The sequence below is a fragment of the Papaver somniferum genome, unplaced genomic scaffold (assembly GCF_003573695.1).
Source record: "Papaver somniferum cultivar HN1 unplaced genomic scaffold, ASM357369v1 unplaced-scaffold_76, whole genome shotgun sequence".
In the NCBI taxonomy this organism is placed as follows: Eukaryota; Viridiplantae; Streptophyta; class Magnoliopsida; order Ranunculales; family Papaveraceae; genus Papaver; species Papaver somniferum.
The window spans coordinates 250822-267783 of record NW_020650526.1 but is presented as its reverse complement, the minus strand read 5'-3'; the positions used below and the strand labels follow the sequence as shown (position 1 = coordinate 267783).

The 16962-nt window shown below is 38.4% G+C and overlaps 2 protein-coding genes and 1 long non-coding RNA gene across 8 annotated transcripts; 2 read left to right on the top strand and 1 right to left on the bottom strand.

Moving 5' to 3' along the window:
- Nucleotides 1-6145: 6145 nt before the first annotated feature.
- On the bottom strand, nucleotides 6146-7822 carry LOC113344342. The gene has a single exon (XM_026588341.1). It carries the CDS (start codon nucleotides 7820-7822, stop codon nucleotides 6146-6148), a length of 1677 nt encoding a protein of 558 aa, XP_026444126.1.
- A 1680-nt stretch (nucleotides 7823-9502) lies between these two features.
- LOC113344289 (pentatricopeptide repeat-containing protein At3g16010-like) lies at nucleotides 9503-13249 on the top strand. 2 transcript variants are annotated; one of them, XM_026588293.1, is made up of 7 exons: nucleotides 9503-9678; nucleotides 9778-11663; nucleotides 11840-12043; nucleotides 12151-12278; nucleotides 12359-12456; nucleotides 12546-12758; nucleotides 12941-13249. In XM_026588293.1, exons 1-2 carry the CDS (start codon nucleotides 9609-9611, stop codon nucleotides 11613-11615), a joined length of 1908 nt encoding a protein of 635 aa, XP_026444078.1. In that variant the 5' UTR covers nucleotides 9503-9608; the 3' UTR covers nucleotides 11616-11663; nucleotides 11840-12043; nucleotides 12151-12278; nucleotides 12359-12456; nucleotides 12546-12758; nucleotides 12941-13249. The 2 variants fall into 2 exon arrangements, with proteins under 2 accessions (XP_026444078.1, XP_026444079.1); XM_026588294.1 differs by lacking the exon at nucleotides 12546-12758.
- A 148-nt stretch (nucleotides 13250-13397) lies between these two features.
- Nucleotides 13398-16796, top strand: LOC113344290. 5 transcript variants are annotated; one of them, XR_003357738.1, is made up of 5 exons: nucleotides 13398-13843; nucleotides 13956-14064; nucleotides 14450-15045; nucleotides 15333-15426; nucleotides 16326-16796. It is a non-coding gene; the product is annotated as an uncharacterized LOC113344290 (long non-coding RNA). The 5 variants fall into 5 exon arrangements; XR_003357737.1 differs by having other exon boundaries at nucleotides 15311-15426; XR_003357735.1 differs by lacking the exon at nucleotides 15333-15426 and having other exon boundaries at nucleotides 13407-13843; nucleotides 14450-14678; nucleotides 14825-15045.
- Nucleotides 16797-16962: the final 166 nt, after the last annotated feature.

The following is a 16962-nucleotide window of genomic DNA, read 5'->3' as shown; positions in this document are numbered from 1 at the left end:
AGAGCAAAGAAACGGCAAAGACTCCCGCAGAAAGGCAGCGAAGAATGATATTTGCAAGAGCCGGATCAACTAGAAGTGGGCTTGAAGAGGAAGAATTGTCCTTAAAGGAGATATGGGTTTGGCATACCCAAGGCACAAAACCCTTACCCAAATCCATTTCCAATATCCATACCCATTTCCATGAGAGCCGTCAGATTGGATCCACCATATCATCCCACAGTCGCCTCATCATCGTGCATCAAACTCTGCAGCTCCTGTCAAACATCATAGTACCTAACTCCCATCTAAGCCGTCAGTTTTGATGTATCACACATCCAATGGTCGCTTCACGCCTGTTTCCCTCATGCCGTTCGATCCAATCCAGATGTGATCATCCAACGTCTTTTATTCGATGTTCATCAAACTTGATGTTCCGCTCAACATCATAGCAGAAAACGCTATCACCCTCAAACAAACACCCCCTTCTCCCCAAACTGTCGACTGCATCTCCCCAAAAAACTCCATCTTCCCCGATCTGCTATTGTCTGTTTCCTTCTCCACTATACCTTCTCTGCCACCATCGAAACCACCACCACGTTCTTTCCTGCCACCACCACACCCTCCTAGATCACCCACCTCTCTCACTAGCCTAGTTCTCTTATCAAATTCACATCTCTCCTCACGGAACCCTAGATGTGAGTTTGACAAGATAGCTCGATCTAGAGACGCACATGGAGCAAGACAGGGAGCAGGAGAAGCAGAAAAATCATGGGTCGAAGTGATAAAGCAGTTATCTAGCATGGGTGGTACGAATTGGTTAGGTAATTTTCGAAACCCTAGTTTTGGAAATTAAGGATTTTTTTTAGAACTCATTGTAACTATAAATTGAGTGTGTGGGTGTGAGTAGGGGATATGCCCGGGCTAGCCGGACCACCAAGCTCTTAGTGTTCTGTAATTTTACTATTTCCTATGTTTCATCCAGTAGTATAATTTGATCATGTTTTAGTTCACTAAGCTAAGGTTGAGATGAAACCATAGCTTTGTACTATGTTATTTATGCTGTTTGTGTGGTTATTGAATGCTTAAAATGTTGTATGATAGATTTAATCTCAGTGCATCAATACTCTGCTCTCACAATGTATGTCAAGCATCCATTGTAGTTAGGATAACATTGTGTTGATTGAACTGCAACTCATGCCTTAGAGACTGTTATGAATCCTCTGACTAGTTGTGCTTTAGTTAGACAGTTAGTGCTTAGGATTGATATTTTAGTTGTGATTGAATCATCCATTGGTGAAACACCTTAGGTAAGTAATAGACTTGACACCTCTACCTTATCTGTTACAAGGACAAGAGTCATATGATCAGTTGAATACATAGTATGAGTTAATGGTGGATTCGACAACCTTAGTTCCCTTATTCTCACTGTTTACACCCTTAGTTCATTCATGCTCTTGTTTATTAAACATTGCACATTGCTTCCACTGTCTTATTTTTGCTCCTTTACACACTGCTTTGCACTGCTGTGCTTTTTGCTTTCAATCACTGCCCAAAATTCTCTGAAATCAGTTAAGCAAAAGCCTAGATTCAACTACAGACCCCAAGTCCCTGAGGACAAACCCCTTCTTACCTCACTCACCACAACTGACCCTGTATACTTGCAGGTCTAAGTTGTAGGTTCTTTTAAAACCACACCAGTTACACCGCCCCCGGAACCTGAGTCATGGAGATTTGGGGTCAATAAAGCCCATCCGGGAGAGGCACCTTGGATTCTCATCTTAAGCAGATGGCTTAGGTTGGTAGACTAAGGTAATAAGGACTCTCCCAAGGAGCGAAGAATCTGATCAAGGCGCCGAGGTACACGGTTGAGTCAAGAGTGCCAGGGGCGTTTGAAACGTCCTTGCCATTCTTGACAAATCTTGGCTTATACTGCACTCGGCCTGAAGAAAACCCCACTTAGGGTGCAGTCTCGTAACCATAAGCCTTATAGGTAAAAGGGATAAGAGGTTGCGAAAATAACTGGTTGTTGTTAAGACCGGATGGGAGGAGCTAACCTTGTATGGTAGAAGTACGCCTCCTTGATGGGGCAACCAGGGGGAAGATAAGGGCGACACCCTCCATTAGGGAGATGATAAGTGTTTTAAGACGCAAATGTCATGAGTCTTTTTATTCGCAAGGGTATTAAGGCTTGTCATATTTGTGCAACAATCCTGAAGAGGCAATAATACAAAAGAAAAAGATAAGACGAGATCAATGGGTTTTCGCATGAAAGTGCGAAGACGTCCTGCGATTTCGTCGCAAGACGGCAATGTCATGGGGCTTTATTTTCGCAAGAATATTTAGGCCTGTCATATTTTCGCAACATTCCTGAAGAGGCCACAATACAAAAGAAAAAGTTAAGGCAAGATCAATGGGTTTTTGCATGAAAGTGCAAAGACATCCTGCGATTTTGTCGCAATGACAAGAGGTGGAAAAATAAGACCTTTAACTAGGAAGGCAAAATAAGACTATATAAGAAAATAAGAAAAAGAGCTAATGAGATTGCAAAAATGATTATATGTAAGCAAATAAGCCAGAGAAATGAAGAATGGAAGCAATTTAAAGCTACAACAATTTTAGACGGCAAAATGAGCTAAGTAATACAAACATTGGCTATACATTGCAATAGATAAGCATTCTCATATACAAGCATCACACTCGCATCATCAAAGCATCGTATAAGCATTTCATGGCATAAACATCGCATACACATTTCATAACAAAATCATTACATAAGTATTAGATTCGCACAAGAATTATTCGGAATTTCGCAGAATTATTCAGAATTTCGGAGAATTATTCAGAATTTCGCAGAATTATTTAGAATTTCGCAGAATTTTTCAGAATTTCGCAGGTTTATTCAGAATTTCGCAGGATTATTCAGAATTTCGCAAGATTATTCAGAATTTCGCAGAATGTGTCAGAATTTCGTAGGATTATTTAGAGTTTCGTAGGATTATTCAGAATGTGTCAGAATTTCGCAGAATGTGTCAGAATTTTGCAGAATGTGATTATTTCGCAGAATGTGATTATTCCGAATGATATGATTATTTCGCTCAATTATTTCGCACAATTATAAGCAACTTGAAGAGATTATACTATCACATGAGCACAAAACATGAGACAGAGGCAAGATGAGAATGAAGAAACAATTCGCACATTCAACATTTTCTCAAAGATTCTACCGTCATAGATAAAGAACAGAGGCAACTATGGATTACCAGGAAAACATTCTATGTTCTTTATCTCCTCGGAAAGAATCATTTCCAAAATGGACGTTCACTAATGAACAACAAGAATCCTCACCAAAAATGGAATAATAATTTCGCACGAATAGAGGCAATATTTATTATTCTCATTCAAGAACAGATACTTCTTATATTTCGAGGATTGAGTACTTCTTATACTTCTTCAAGGATACTTCATACTTCGCATACTTCAAAAGATGATACTTCTTATTTACTTCGCAACATTCCGGAACTTCACAAAAGAATAAAGGCAAGTACGTACTTTTCAAGTCCAGTATTCTTTCGCTCGTTCCTTCATCAACAAAGATCAAAGACTACTCCAACAACACGTATCTCTCTCCAACAACTACAACAAAATGTATTTTTCCTTAAAGATCGCTCTTCAAGCAATATTTAAGGAAAAAGAGGCAAGATGTAGGATCCAAATATCGCACAACGGTAAGATTTTGCGATATTATAGATAGAGTCTGCGAAGTTATAGAGAGAGTTTGCGAGAAGGTAGCGAAGCTTGCGAGAATGTAGTTTGGGCGCGAGATAATATGAGCTGTACTCCACTACATATGAGCTGTCATCCACTATGTAAACACCTTTATAAAGGGAAAGTCAGAGAGAGAGAAGAGAGGTTTTAGAATTTGTATTATTATTATTTCGTTCTTCTTCCTCTAGAGCTCCAAATACTCATTAATGGAGATTCTCAATGTAAACCAAATGTAATTTCAATAATTATAATGAAGATCCCTAACCTCGTGGATGTAGATCATATTGATCGAACCACGTAAATCTTGTGTCTTATTTTCTATTTTCATTTTCATTCTCTTTATCTTTATTTTCATATCAAATTAGTTTAGATCTAGAAATCATAGTCATGATAATACAAGGGGTGTGTTGTAGGATTTCCTGCAACTACAAATTTCTTATACTTTTCTTGGTTATTTTCTTGCTTTATTTGTATATTACGCTTTGTTTTGCATTTTATAGGTATATTGGAGTCATGCGATGTGAAAGGAGCGAAAACGAAGTTAATTCACTTCTTTGGTAGCGACTCGAAGTGCAGAAGGGATACTAGTCTACAATGAGCTGAAAATAAAAATTACTGGAGCACCAGCACCTTTGGTCTCAAAGCAGCCATGGAAGTACACTTGCGGTTTACTAAAGAACCACCTAATTCTGCTAGGGCACACCATACTAATCTTATAACCTGGGACTATGTCGGGACCAGGAGGAACCAATATCTTCTCCATTTCTTCCTCGCGACCAAGACAGCTGCACCAAGTAGGCAAGTACCCAACGCTGGTGAGTCACGGGTCTCGTGGTTGTTTACCAAAGGCTAGTTAGGTTTTGAGAAGAACAAGGGCCTGGAAAGTCGAGTTTGCTGGTAACTGGTAAGGCTTTGGACAGAATTTTCAAACCGAGAAAATAAAGAAGAAACAAGTTGCTGCCATTGTTTTCTTGAATGTATGGTGGGTGATTGAGAACGGATTTTGAGTTCTGAAATGATTAGAATGAATGGGTTGTTGTTGGAATTGAATTCATTGCAGGGAAGGAGTTCGTGCAACCTCCAATATGCAAGTAGAACCCAGCCTTGGTCAGTTCGCGAGATGCACATTTTGTGCTTGACAAAACGCCTGAACCACTAGGTCTTATCTATCTCAATTGAACTACCACCAGAGAGAAGAGAGGGAGGTATTCAGGTCTGCCATCGACAGTTTGGGTTTGTGCAATGGGTTAGGAGAAGTCCAGGAGGCAGGAAGTATACAGCTTGGAGTTTGGCACAAGACTGTGTGATTGAGTTTGATTTGACAGGGATTTGTCCGGAAAATCAGTGGGAGCAGATTATGGCAGTGAGGCTTTATGGTTTGTTTGCGATGACTAAGAAGTGTGTAGTTGCAGGAAATCCTACAACCACACCCCAATGTATCTAAAACAATCACTCAAGTAATCCTAATGAATTCTTCATTAATTTTCAAGGATTATAATTGGATACAATGGATAACAATGACTTTACAATGACTTTACTTGCTCTCCAAATAAACTTTCTCTCTCCTAGTTTCTTGTCTAACACACACTAAAAGATCTCTCTCCTACGTGATGACCTCTTTCCGTTATATAGTGATTCCTCGTAGTGGATGACAACTAAGAGATCTACTATTTTCGGAATCATTGTGCGATACATTCGCTCATTTACACTCACTCATTCTCGCACAGCTTATACTTCGCATAGAACATCACACTTTACTCGTGACTTTGCTGACATCATCCAATACGTCACTTCAACTTTGCCATGTGCGATAGTCCTCGCTTACATCAGATAATCCTTACTTTGCATACTTATTATTTGTGCGATATTCCACTCCTACATTTTGCCTCTTCTCATTTCGCTTACATTATGGAGTGAGCGATATGAGAAATTTCCATCCTATAATATCGCATGTATGTATCTTTTCGTATTCTATCTTGCCGACATTCCTCCAGAATTCTAGTTTTCCTTAATTACGCGTGTATTTTTAACCACTTATTATCTGACACGTCCTTTTAAACGCCTTTTTTTATCCATTCATTCCTCGCATTAATGAAATCTTGAAAAATGAGACTAATCTTTCCTTATATATCTTCTTTCGTTTTCTTCTTTCTTCTTTCTACTTTCTTGTTTCATCTTCTCTGCTACTGCTTTCTCTGATCAAAACTAAACTTATTTCATCAAATAACTTACTTCTTTTACTCATCTTCATTCCCATTCTAAAAATGGCTCCTGCTGGTAAGAAGATGGAGACAGAATTCAACAGGTTGAAGAACGAATTCCATTCGAGAGGTTACTCACTTTCTCTTCCCTCATCATCTGACTAATCATCCAAACTTAATCTTGATTTGATCAATTCCGATCAATGGAACAATCCAAAAATTATTGTTTCATTAGGACAACTTTCTATTCTTCTAATTCCCTTGTTCAACTCTGAGGCAAGATAACAGTATGTACGAGTGTCTGCCATAGTGTAGATACCAAGCCCACCATCTTTGATAGGTAGGGTAGCCAATCTATGTTGCAAGGTCCCAAAACCAGCTCTATCTCCGGTGATTAAAATCCTAAAATATTGGAGCAAATGGTCATCAAAGAGGTCGGAAGCCTGTTGTAGAGATGAAGGATTGGTGGTACGCATAGCGAAATATAATCTGGACACACCAACGCAGTTGCAGAGTAGCAACATCTCACTTTGAGGATCCTTGAGTTTTTTGATGGCGTCCATGAGCTGAATAGTCTTGTTCACCCTGCCCAGCACCATGTCGCTCATAAAGTCCAAATCTAAACTCACCTGACCACCTAAAAGTTTAACTCCCTTGCTAGGTCTGCCAATATACTTAGGGAAAACACCCTCAAGAATGCTACAAGGATCAAAAGAAGGCCAAAAGATCTCAGTTTTCTTGATATTGAGATGTAAGCCCCTACTTGGACCTTCAGCTTCTATGATTCTCAGGGATTTGGCGACCTCCAGCGTGTCACCAATAATAACACCATCATCCAGATACCTGGCATGCAAACCAAGCTTACAACGATATGCGATAGACTTCACGAGAGGATGAAGTGTCAGAGCAAACAACAGTGGACCTAGGGGATCACCTTGTTGAACACCAAGTGCAGAAGACAAGATATAATGATCATAGTAAAGTCTAGCAGGTCTAGCATAACTAAATTCTACCCAATGAGAAATACCTGGACAATGAAGACGGACTTCACTAATGAGATGGCATCTGCACACCATATTGAACGCATTCGAGAAGTCCATAAGCAACATTGACATCTTATCCGAGTGCCCTTTCAATTCCAACAGACTATTAACAACATGAAGTATACTTTCGCCTCCAACTGGTACCCACACACCAAATTGATGATCTCCTAAATAAGATGACATGGCCTTACCGATGGAAAAGGCGGCAACCTTAGAGACCAATCGACGCCAAATAGTTCCAACCGTAATAGGACAAAGCCAACCTCCGGGCATGATAAGAGGTGTACGGGGTGCATTGGCGATGAACTCACCTAAGACCATGGGGCACTTGCCTGCCAACCAAAGGTTAACAACCCCTACGATTGAAGCCAATAAATCATCCGCAACAGCTGCAACTGCACCACTAAGAGCATCGATAATATGTTGTGCTCGTAAACCATCCCGACCACAAGAAGTACCTCTTGGAAAACTCTTGATTGCGCCGAAAACCGCCTTAGAATCAACCGTAACTTGGTCACAGTTGACATCTTCATCCAAAATAGTGGGTGGGGAAGCTACTGGGTGCTTAGCTTGTAACCCAGACAAGGTATTCTCGCACCGTGGTGCAAGAACATTCGACGACAAAACACGTATCACAAAAACATAATGACCGTACCCGATATTCTTCCTACATGCGTTTAGATTAGCAGCTTCAGGCTTCTTTTTGCTGGCCTGTTTGGCGTTTTGCTGTTGGGCTGGATGTTGTAACAATTTAGAGATTAAATTGTAACAACCCATAGGTTCCTTCCAAGCCAGCAGATCTTGCTGGATAGCAACAACCTGCAATCGCTTCATGTTACGCGACTTTTGATCAGCTGATCGAGTAGGCACAAAGCGCGTCAAAATACATATGGGAAACAGGAGAAGACGAACCCAAGCAGCCAAATCAGATGGTTTACATATCACATTTATGAATATTGCACTAGAATTAATTAATGAATGACTCTATACTAGCAGAAAATCTATCTAGGAGCATTATATTTATTCGAGAGTCGAGGTATGAGATAGTAGAAGCATCATACTCGTTCTGAATGTTTATTCTGCATAGTCAGGGAACATTTGCGACATCCTGAAGACGTTGTTGTTCTATAGTAGTAGTCAATCCATCTAGGAGATGTCCAATCATTCTCGATTCTATACAGAAGTGAATACTTGAATTGCCATGATGAAATATGCATAATATTGAAAGCTCAGCTGAGAGACTTTAATGATTACATATGCATACTCTGAGATGCTATACGCTCAGTCAGAGATTATCGTGATATGAGCTTTCATGTCTCAATTCTAAAATATGAATTTCACATGCTCGTCTGAAATTAAGTCCGAAATATATAAAATTATGACTTTACACTTTTAGCCTTTGTCAAAAATCCACCATCAACACCTCCGAACCTTGAAGGGATTAAATACGAACCGTAGTTCACCAGTGTCGGGACAAGCAACTAAATACAACTCGTATTGCAAGGACAAAACCAAACAAAGCATAGTATGTATAGGTCAAAGAATCTCTCACAAGATATACAATAAACGTAAAGGGTCTTCATATGGATATCTGTCTTCACTTATCTACTGTCGCACTTAGGATTTCATCATTCTCCGGGAATTCCTCAACACCCACGACCACCGCATCTGCATCTATGAAGCACAAATACTAATACAAAGATACAGATACGAGGATATTGATACGGGGATTCGTTAACTTCCAAAAAAAAGGGTATGAGATACGTAGTGACATGTTTATTTATTACAAATATTTAATTTAATAATAATTTATTTTAGCAAAAAGAATCACATAATATAAAAATAAATCATAAATACTTTTCGGAATATTAAAAAAATAGATAAAACATATCTAACATCCCGCTCACCCATCACTCATCAATATTGTCTTCATCTCTGGCTCGTCAAGTGAAAGATTTGCAACTTCAAAATTCTCCCACACTGTGTAGTGGGATCAAATGCATCTCAACTGATATCTCACATTCTACTTTCTCCTTTTGTATAAATTTACTTTTTCATAAAAGGTTACGAATATTACTATGAACAAATGTTGAAGGCGTCCCCAAATATCTAACACTGATAAGGCGTCCGATACGAATACCTCACCAATTTCGAAGTATCCGTGCTTCATAGATCTGCATCCAAAACCAAGCCGCGATATATCCAAGTCACCACTGCCGCCCCCTCCACCTTTGCGTCCCAAATCCCAACCCCTAACGCGCTACTTTTGTCAAGGCATTTGCAACTCTACCCACAATGTTAGATCCTCAATTTGCAGCTTCTATGGTCAAGCTTGGTGACATACATGTACTTGCCGGGCATCTCATCACCATCAGTGCACCAACTTGTAATCTGAAGTCAAAAGTTATTGTCAAACCCACTTTCTGTACTTATTGAAAGCCCAGCCCAATAATAACGTTTATACTTTCTTACCGAGTTTGCAGTGTTTGTGCGATTTCTCTCCAACATTCTCAAACACTAAAAACCTAGAAATTCATTCTTTCTACATTTTGAAATTTGATTTCTTTTTTATCAACACAGAAATATTATCAATCAATCTTTCTTTCTGTAAACAAGAGAAATGTTGGTTTTAAAATGGAGTAGAGGGATTTCGACCACTACTAATCTCTTTCAGAGAATTAAGCAAACAGGTAACAGTCAGTCTCTTCTCCTTCTTTATATATAAGATAGATAGATATGTCTCTGAATTGATTACTTACTGGACACATTGTGTCACTGTTGTTGTGTAGATAAGGAAATTGTTAAAATGTTTGAAAATGATCATCATGACAACACAAACTTGCTGAAACAACAACAACCATGGAGGAGGAGGACCGACGACATTCGTGAATTGGATGAGAGATTCATGAGGATATTGAAGATTTTTAAGTGGGGTCCAGATGCTGAAAAGGCATTGGAAGTTCTCCTGTTAAGGGTTGATCATAGATTAGTCCGCGGAGTAATGAAATTAGATGTTGAAGTTAGTGTGAAGTTGCAATTCTTTAGATGGGCAGGAAAACGTAAGAATTTTAAACATGATACGACAACGTATATGGCATTAATTCAGTGCTTAGATGAATCTGGGTTTGTTGGGGAAATGTGGAAAACGATACAAGAGTTGGTTAGGAGTGATTGCCCTGTTGGCCCTTCTGAATTATCTCTTATTATTAGGATATTGGGAAGAGCAAAGATGGTTGATAAAGCACTTTCAATCTTTTACCTGATTAAGAATCGGAAATGTAAACCAACTTCAAACACTTATAACACCATGATCAGCATGTTGGTGCAACAAGGTCATCTCGAAAAGGTTCATGAGCTTTACAATGAGATGTGTAATGAGGGTAATTGTTTTCCCGATACTGTGACATACAGTGCGCTTATATATGTGTTTGGGAAACTAGGCCGGGATGCTTCTGCAATTAGGTTGTTCAATGAAATGAAGGAGAATCGGATGCAACCCTCTGCGAAAATTTATACTACTTTATTGGCTTTATATTTCAAGCTCGGACAGGTGGAGAAAGCTTTGGTTTTGTTTAATGAGATGAAAGATAGTAATTGCATTCCAACTGTTTTCACATATACGGAACTGATAAAGGGTCTCGGCAAAGCTGGAAGGTTTGACGAGGCTTATGGTGTATTTCTTAGTATGTACACAGACGGTTGCAAGCCTGACGTGGTGCTTATGAATAACTTAATCAATATCATGGGCAGAGCGGGGCGATTATGTGATGCTATTAAGTTGTTTGAGAGCATGGGATCTATGCAGTGTGTGCCAAATGTGGTGACATATAATACTATAATCAAAGCTCTGTTTGAATCTAAAGCTCCAACTTCGGAGCCAATTTCTTGGCTTGAGAAGATGAAGGTAAATGGAATTGTCCCAAGTGCATTCACTTATTCTATACTTATTGACGGCTTTTGCAAGTCAAATAGAGTGGAGAAGGCTTTGATACTGCTTGAGGAGATGGATGAGAAGGGTTTCCCTCCTTGTCCTTCTGCGTACTGCAGTCTCATTGATGCTTTAGGGAAAGCAAAGAGATATGAAGCTGCAAACGAATTATTCCAGGAATTAAAAGAGAACTGCGGGTCTTCGAGTGCTAGAGTTTACGCTGTAATGATTAGACACTTTGGAAAATGTGGGAAACTTAGCGAGGCTGTAGATCTTTTTAACGAGATGAAAAAATTAAGATGCAATCCAGATGTTTATGCTTACAATGCCCTCATGGGCGGGATGATTAGAGCAGGAATGATTGATGAAGCTAATTCTGTGCTTCGAAAGATGGAGGAACAAGGTTGTGCTGCAGATTTAAACTCCCATAATATTATTTTGAATGGGATGGCAAGGTCGGCTGGTCCAGCTCGAGCAATGGAGATGCTTGGGGCGATGAAGACCTCTACAATCAAACCCGATGCTGTGTCATATAATACAGTTCTTGGCTGTCTCAGCCGTGCAGGGATGTTTGAAGAAGCTGCAAAGTTGATGAAAGAGATGAGGTTAAAAGGTTTTGAGTATGATCTTATTACATACTCCTCCATACTCCAGGCTGTCGGGAAAGTTGATGAAGTACATATACATGCAGATATTTGATGGCAACATGATCTTATTAAATTTTTATGGCAGCTCCACACTAATTTGGTAAGAAGTTTTGTTTTGGACTTAGCATGCAGAATCCTTGATACTTCATTTGATTTCATCGTACTTGTTCCTTTGTTGAGCCAGTCCTTGATTGTTATTGGATTACTTCGATTTTTTAATGGCTCTTCCTATTATCGTGGGTTCTTATTATTTTTGTTCTGTTGGACCATGTACAGTCTTTTGGGGACTTTGAAGCGATAAGTTACCAGCAGGGGGTCAATGGATTCTACAGATGTTTCATGTGGGATGTTTCAATATCGCACCATGAATTGCTATTGTGTTTGGTCTACTGCTTATTCAAGAACTCGATTCTTTTACAATCAAAATGAGCTTGATGAAGTTGAAGTTGTAAAATTGGCATGAGTCGATTTAGAAATTTGGTAAAAAAAACTCAGATTCGGCTATTATCACATTATTTGGTCTTTGCCAAAAGTTGAAAGAAGTTTATACTGTGATTAATAACTTAGTTATTTACACTGTAATGCAGGCATATGTTGGTTTAAAAGATTTGTTTTCGACTTCGTTTTGGTAATAACTTCATCAATGGATAAATGAAGTTGCGAATGGGTTTTTATGTATTGAAGTTTATGAGCCACAATAATTACAAGGAGTGAGGTGAGAACCTTCAACTTCTACGTGCTATTTACTTTTACTGTTTTCACATATGTCTTCCTAATTGACTTAACATTTTGCAGCCTCTCCGTATGTATGCGAATGAAGTGAGACATGAGTGGATTCGAGCAGTAGAGGTGCTCTTATAGATAATTTGGGTACGGAGAATGCTGAATTCAAGGTAAAAAATGTCAATAGTTTTTCTTTCAAATATTGTAGAAGATGCTGTAAAGTTGACAACCATTTTGATAAATATTTCCCTGTTTGTAGGTGTCAGGCAGAGTAGTTATCGGGTAGTGACAAGCATTTGATTAAGTAACTGAGATGTTGTCCAAAAACCTTTGGATCTTTATGATAATTGTACCAAGAATTTTGAAAAAGAAGGTTTTTTGAGAGAAGAACAGTAGGTTAAACTTAAAGAGGGGTTTTAAAAATTTACTCAAGACTTCGCACACCTGGATTCTACATTAGATTTCACCATAGGTGTGTCTTTGTTGAGCCCATGGTTGTTGCATTAGATATTTCTGTCTATTAAGTATATCTTAGCAGATCTTGAGCAATACTGTGTATTTGGTTGATATTGGTCGAGTTCAGATTTCTATATCTTCAGCATTTCTATAGTTGGTGAACTTGGCTAATAACTTGATCTGATTTTGTGATTGCAGTCTTGGTTCTAAAGCTGAAGTGTCCTTCAGTGATATCCATCGGCTCCAGATTCCCTAGAAGAGGAGTTTTGTTAAACAAGCTCAGGAATTTCGTCAACATTTCCGTGACGGTATCCGGGGACTGGAAGAACTTCACTAAAATGGTTAGCAATCTCAGCAGCGGTTGCCTGTATATGGGATGCTTTAAAAATGGTGCATACATTTGGATCTCTTATGTCACCGATGGTTTACGGATTTTGCTATAATTTGTCCTGTCAAATCTACTTTAAGGGGGAATTGATAAAATAATCAAGAAGTCACTCTTGTGTTTTGAGTTGTTAAGCTTTTGCAGTTTTTCTGAGTTCCATTTCTTTGCATATACTGGTTAGAAAGTCCTAGCCTATCGGTCTAGACTTGCATCATCTTTAATTCTGACTCATTCTGACTGAAACCATTCAGTCACCTGACTCGCTCAAAATTATGTGAGCTAGTAGCCTAGTAGTGATTTGGTCCTAGGAATAGTTTATTCTTGATTCAAACGGATCCGCGCTACGAGTTAGGCGAAAACTAAAAAACGAGAAGAGTGTAATTCGAGTGTAACAAAACGAAAAAAGAAAAACACTCAACCACAAAATGTGAAGCCCTAGAAATAGCCACAATAGAGAGTGTAAAAGCTAGATGTAGAAAAAGAGTGAGCGGCAGAGCTGTGGCGATTTTGATTTGAAGGGTTTCAAAGTTCAGATCCATATTTGATTTTTGTGATAATTATACCAGAGAGTTGTTAGAAGAGAATTTGATAGATAGATCCAAGTTGTTTAGGCTGTTTTGTTCTTAAGAAAGGTTCTCAAGGAAAACAAGAAAAAAGAGATGGGTTTTTCTACGGATCAGTTGTATGATCATTGGTATGAGCGGAGTCGGAATTTGGTAAGCACCACATTTGTTTTGATTCTACATTATTTTGATATCATCATACTTGTTAATTTTTTTGTTGAGTCCTTTACATTGTTCATGTACTCTTTCTTTAATATGATTGCAGGGATTTTAACCTCATAAAGAGGCGAAAGGAAAGAGCAAATGAAGCAGAGAGAGGTTTCAACACTAGCCATTCTCCACAATTGTTCTACAAATATCCCACGTCTCTCATGGTGAGAGACATTTGATATTTTTTCTTGATAATGGATAATTACTTATTTTAATGCTTGCTAGTTATGGATACAGAAAACCCAAATTATAGTCTGTTGTGATCTTCATTGTCGTTGATTGAATCTTTGGAGGCTGCAGTGAATAAGGACCAGCTTCAGTAGATCTTGATTGTTTTACCATATTTCATTGTTTGGTATGCCAAGGCTTTGGAGTTGGCCCTTTTTCCATGTTGAGAGTTGAAATCATTCTAATTTCTGTATACGCTAGGTCTGAGAAACGTTTTTTCCACACTAGTTGTTGTTCATATCGATAGGGCGCACTTACTCTCATTCCGTCCTCAGTCTTACATTTCCTTTTCCCCTGTGCATTTCTTTGCTTATGTGCCAGCATAAAGATGCTTCTGAAAATCTCAGAAGCAACAAGTTCCAGCGGAATTGACTCAGGTCCACATTAAGACCGACTGGAATAGAGCAGAAGTTGAGGCGATCTGCACAAAGACCTCAAGTGGAAATTTCGGCGATTCAGGCCGAGACAGAGCTGGAACATGTCGGAAAGCAGGAAAACATCCGAATGGGGATGGCAAATAAAAAACGGCTCGAGCGGACTCGGAAATTTGGTAAGCACATTTATTTTGGAGTTGTGAGCAGAATCCTTGATTCTACATTTAGTGTCATCATACTTGTTTCTTTGTTGAGTGAGTCCTTGATTGTTATCGGACTATGAGGTTGGTATGCAAGTATAGTTGATGAGATTAGTTTGCAGGGGGTTTCTTAATGGTTTGAAGCAATCTTTGTACTTACCGGATAATTACATTGTAGAGGATGTCAAGAAGCATGTCCAGGTTATGCGGCTGAACTTTTCGAAGAGGAATTTGCCAAGTTTGGGAGTGTGTATACACCCAATCAACTGATTACAGAAATGAGTTATGGTGTGACAATCAGTTAGCACTAGTGGTTGCAAGCACGACATATAACTGATCAGAGGTAACCTCTTTTGTTAATTTACGGTTAAGTGTTTGCCCAATGATTGTGCCAATTACTTGTTTTAGTTCTGCATGCTATGTAGTTGCTTAGCTTTAAACATTTTTATTTGTTATTCTTTGGTAAGGTTCTATAAGAATGTCACATTCATAATGCTTTGTCAGCAAGTTATATCAGTTGTGTAAGTCGAAGTGGGCTCCCGTTCCTTTACTTGATATCATGGTTGTTGTCATTGATATTCTTCCATTTATTGGTTTTTATAATTCAGTTTGTGTCAACAATGTCATCAGCTCTAATAAAGGCAGACCTAGAAAAGGGATAGACAGATGTGTGGGAAGGAGTATGAGTCAGAGGGAATTGTGTTTGAGTACTTCTTGAGGTCAGGTTAGTTATGTGTCACATTACTCATAATCAGACATGCCCATGTCCGATTCATCATAGTTGCATGTTTTATGAAGGGGGATGATGGATTGGCTGTTAAACCAACATTTTGAAGAGGAATGATGCTCATTAAGTACTTCCATTAGTTCTCTTAAAAAGATTTTCTGGCTATTTGTATATGCCAGTCTCTTATGCTACCTGTCTCTAATTTTTTCCAGCAAATTCCTAGTCATCACTTCCCCCTTGTTAACAGAAAACTGGATTTTACTTATGATATTGATGGTGCTTATTATGTGAAATTAATAAATTTAACAACAAGAACCAAACACCCTTCGAGAATTCCTAGTTTACGATCCCAATATACTCTGGGTTTTTTTCTTCGCTTTCCGTTAGGCGGGGTTTGGAGTAAGTGGAATTTCTCGTCTGCCAAATCAAACGCCACAATATCCTCTGATCCCATTTGCAGCCAGTGAAGTGCCCCATTCATTCAAGACTAATCTGGATAGAAAATCTTGACTTCCTAATGCTTAACCGATTTTTCGGCGAAAAGTCATGTGATTTTCTTGCGACGCTGATTTAAGTCAACAAAATTTAGTTCTTCGATTCTTCTTCTGATTATGATTTAATCTCGAAAGTTCATTAAAATTTTCTTATTCTCCAATTGATTTTAACTATTTCCCATAGTTTTAATTTTGGTTTTGGTTACAGTTCATACGATTATTGAAAACTATCAAATGACCTAATTTCTTAGTTTTTGTTTACGATTTCTTACTCTTGTTAATCTTTATTGACTTTCCATGGATTTCCAATTAATTTAGCTTCCTGTGAATTTCTTAATCGATTTAACTTATTGTTGTTTGTCTTCTTCAACTAACCCTCCTTTCTCCTTGTTTTTATTTTAGGTCATGAGCTATTGAAGGGGCAGTCATAGTTTTCTTGGCTATCATCATGAGATTCTTAAGGCAACAAAGGCTAATGGAGAAGACAGTTCACAGATGATAAAGGGTATGGTTTTAAATCTGGGTTTTCATTCAGAAATTTGAAGGTTTCTTTGGTTTTTTGTAATACTTCACACGGAAAGTTTGATAATTTCAATCAGTCTGTATTTTTCACTGAAGTGTTATAGAGATCCTAACTAGTGTAGGGATTTGATGATGTTTATTAGGCAAGTGGGTATTCATTCAGAAACTTGAAGATTTACTTGGTTATTTGTAATACTTCACACGGGAAGTTTGATAAGTTCAATCAGTCTGTATTTTTCTCTGAAGTGTTATAGAGATCCTACCTAGAGTAGGGATTTGATGATGTTTATTAGGCAAGAGAGATGGTTTATCTCTGTTGTTATTGGGAATCAATTAAATTATCTGGTTGAAGTTTTATAATCAAATTAAAGATTTGTTTTTTTTTTTTGGATAAGTGGGTTATTAAAGATGGAATGTTCATTGTTCTTTCTCTTAATGGATTTGATAGCAGAGGGGGATTAGCTGCTTCAATGCATCAAAAGTTGTGATTACATTTTTTAATCTTATATTAGTTTAG

Bases quoted from the DNA above. Each gene is read 5' to 3' on its own strand.
- LOC113344342 (XM_026588341.1), bottom strand. From the start codon at position 7,822: ATGAAGCGATTGCAGGTTGTTGCTATCCAGCAAGATCTGCTGGCTTGG.
- LOC113344289 (XM_026588294.1), top strand. From the start codon at position 9,609: ATGTTGGTTTTAAAATGGAGTAGAGGGATTTCGACCACTACTAATCTC. The intron at 9,679-9,777 runs GTAACAGTCAGT...GTTGTTGTGTAG, and splicing joins TCAGAGAATTAAGCAAACAG to ATAAGGAAATTGTTAAAATG.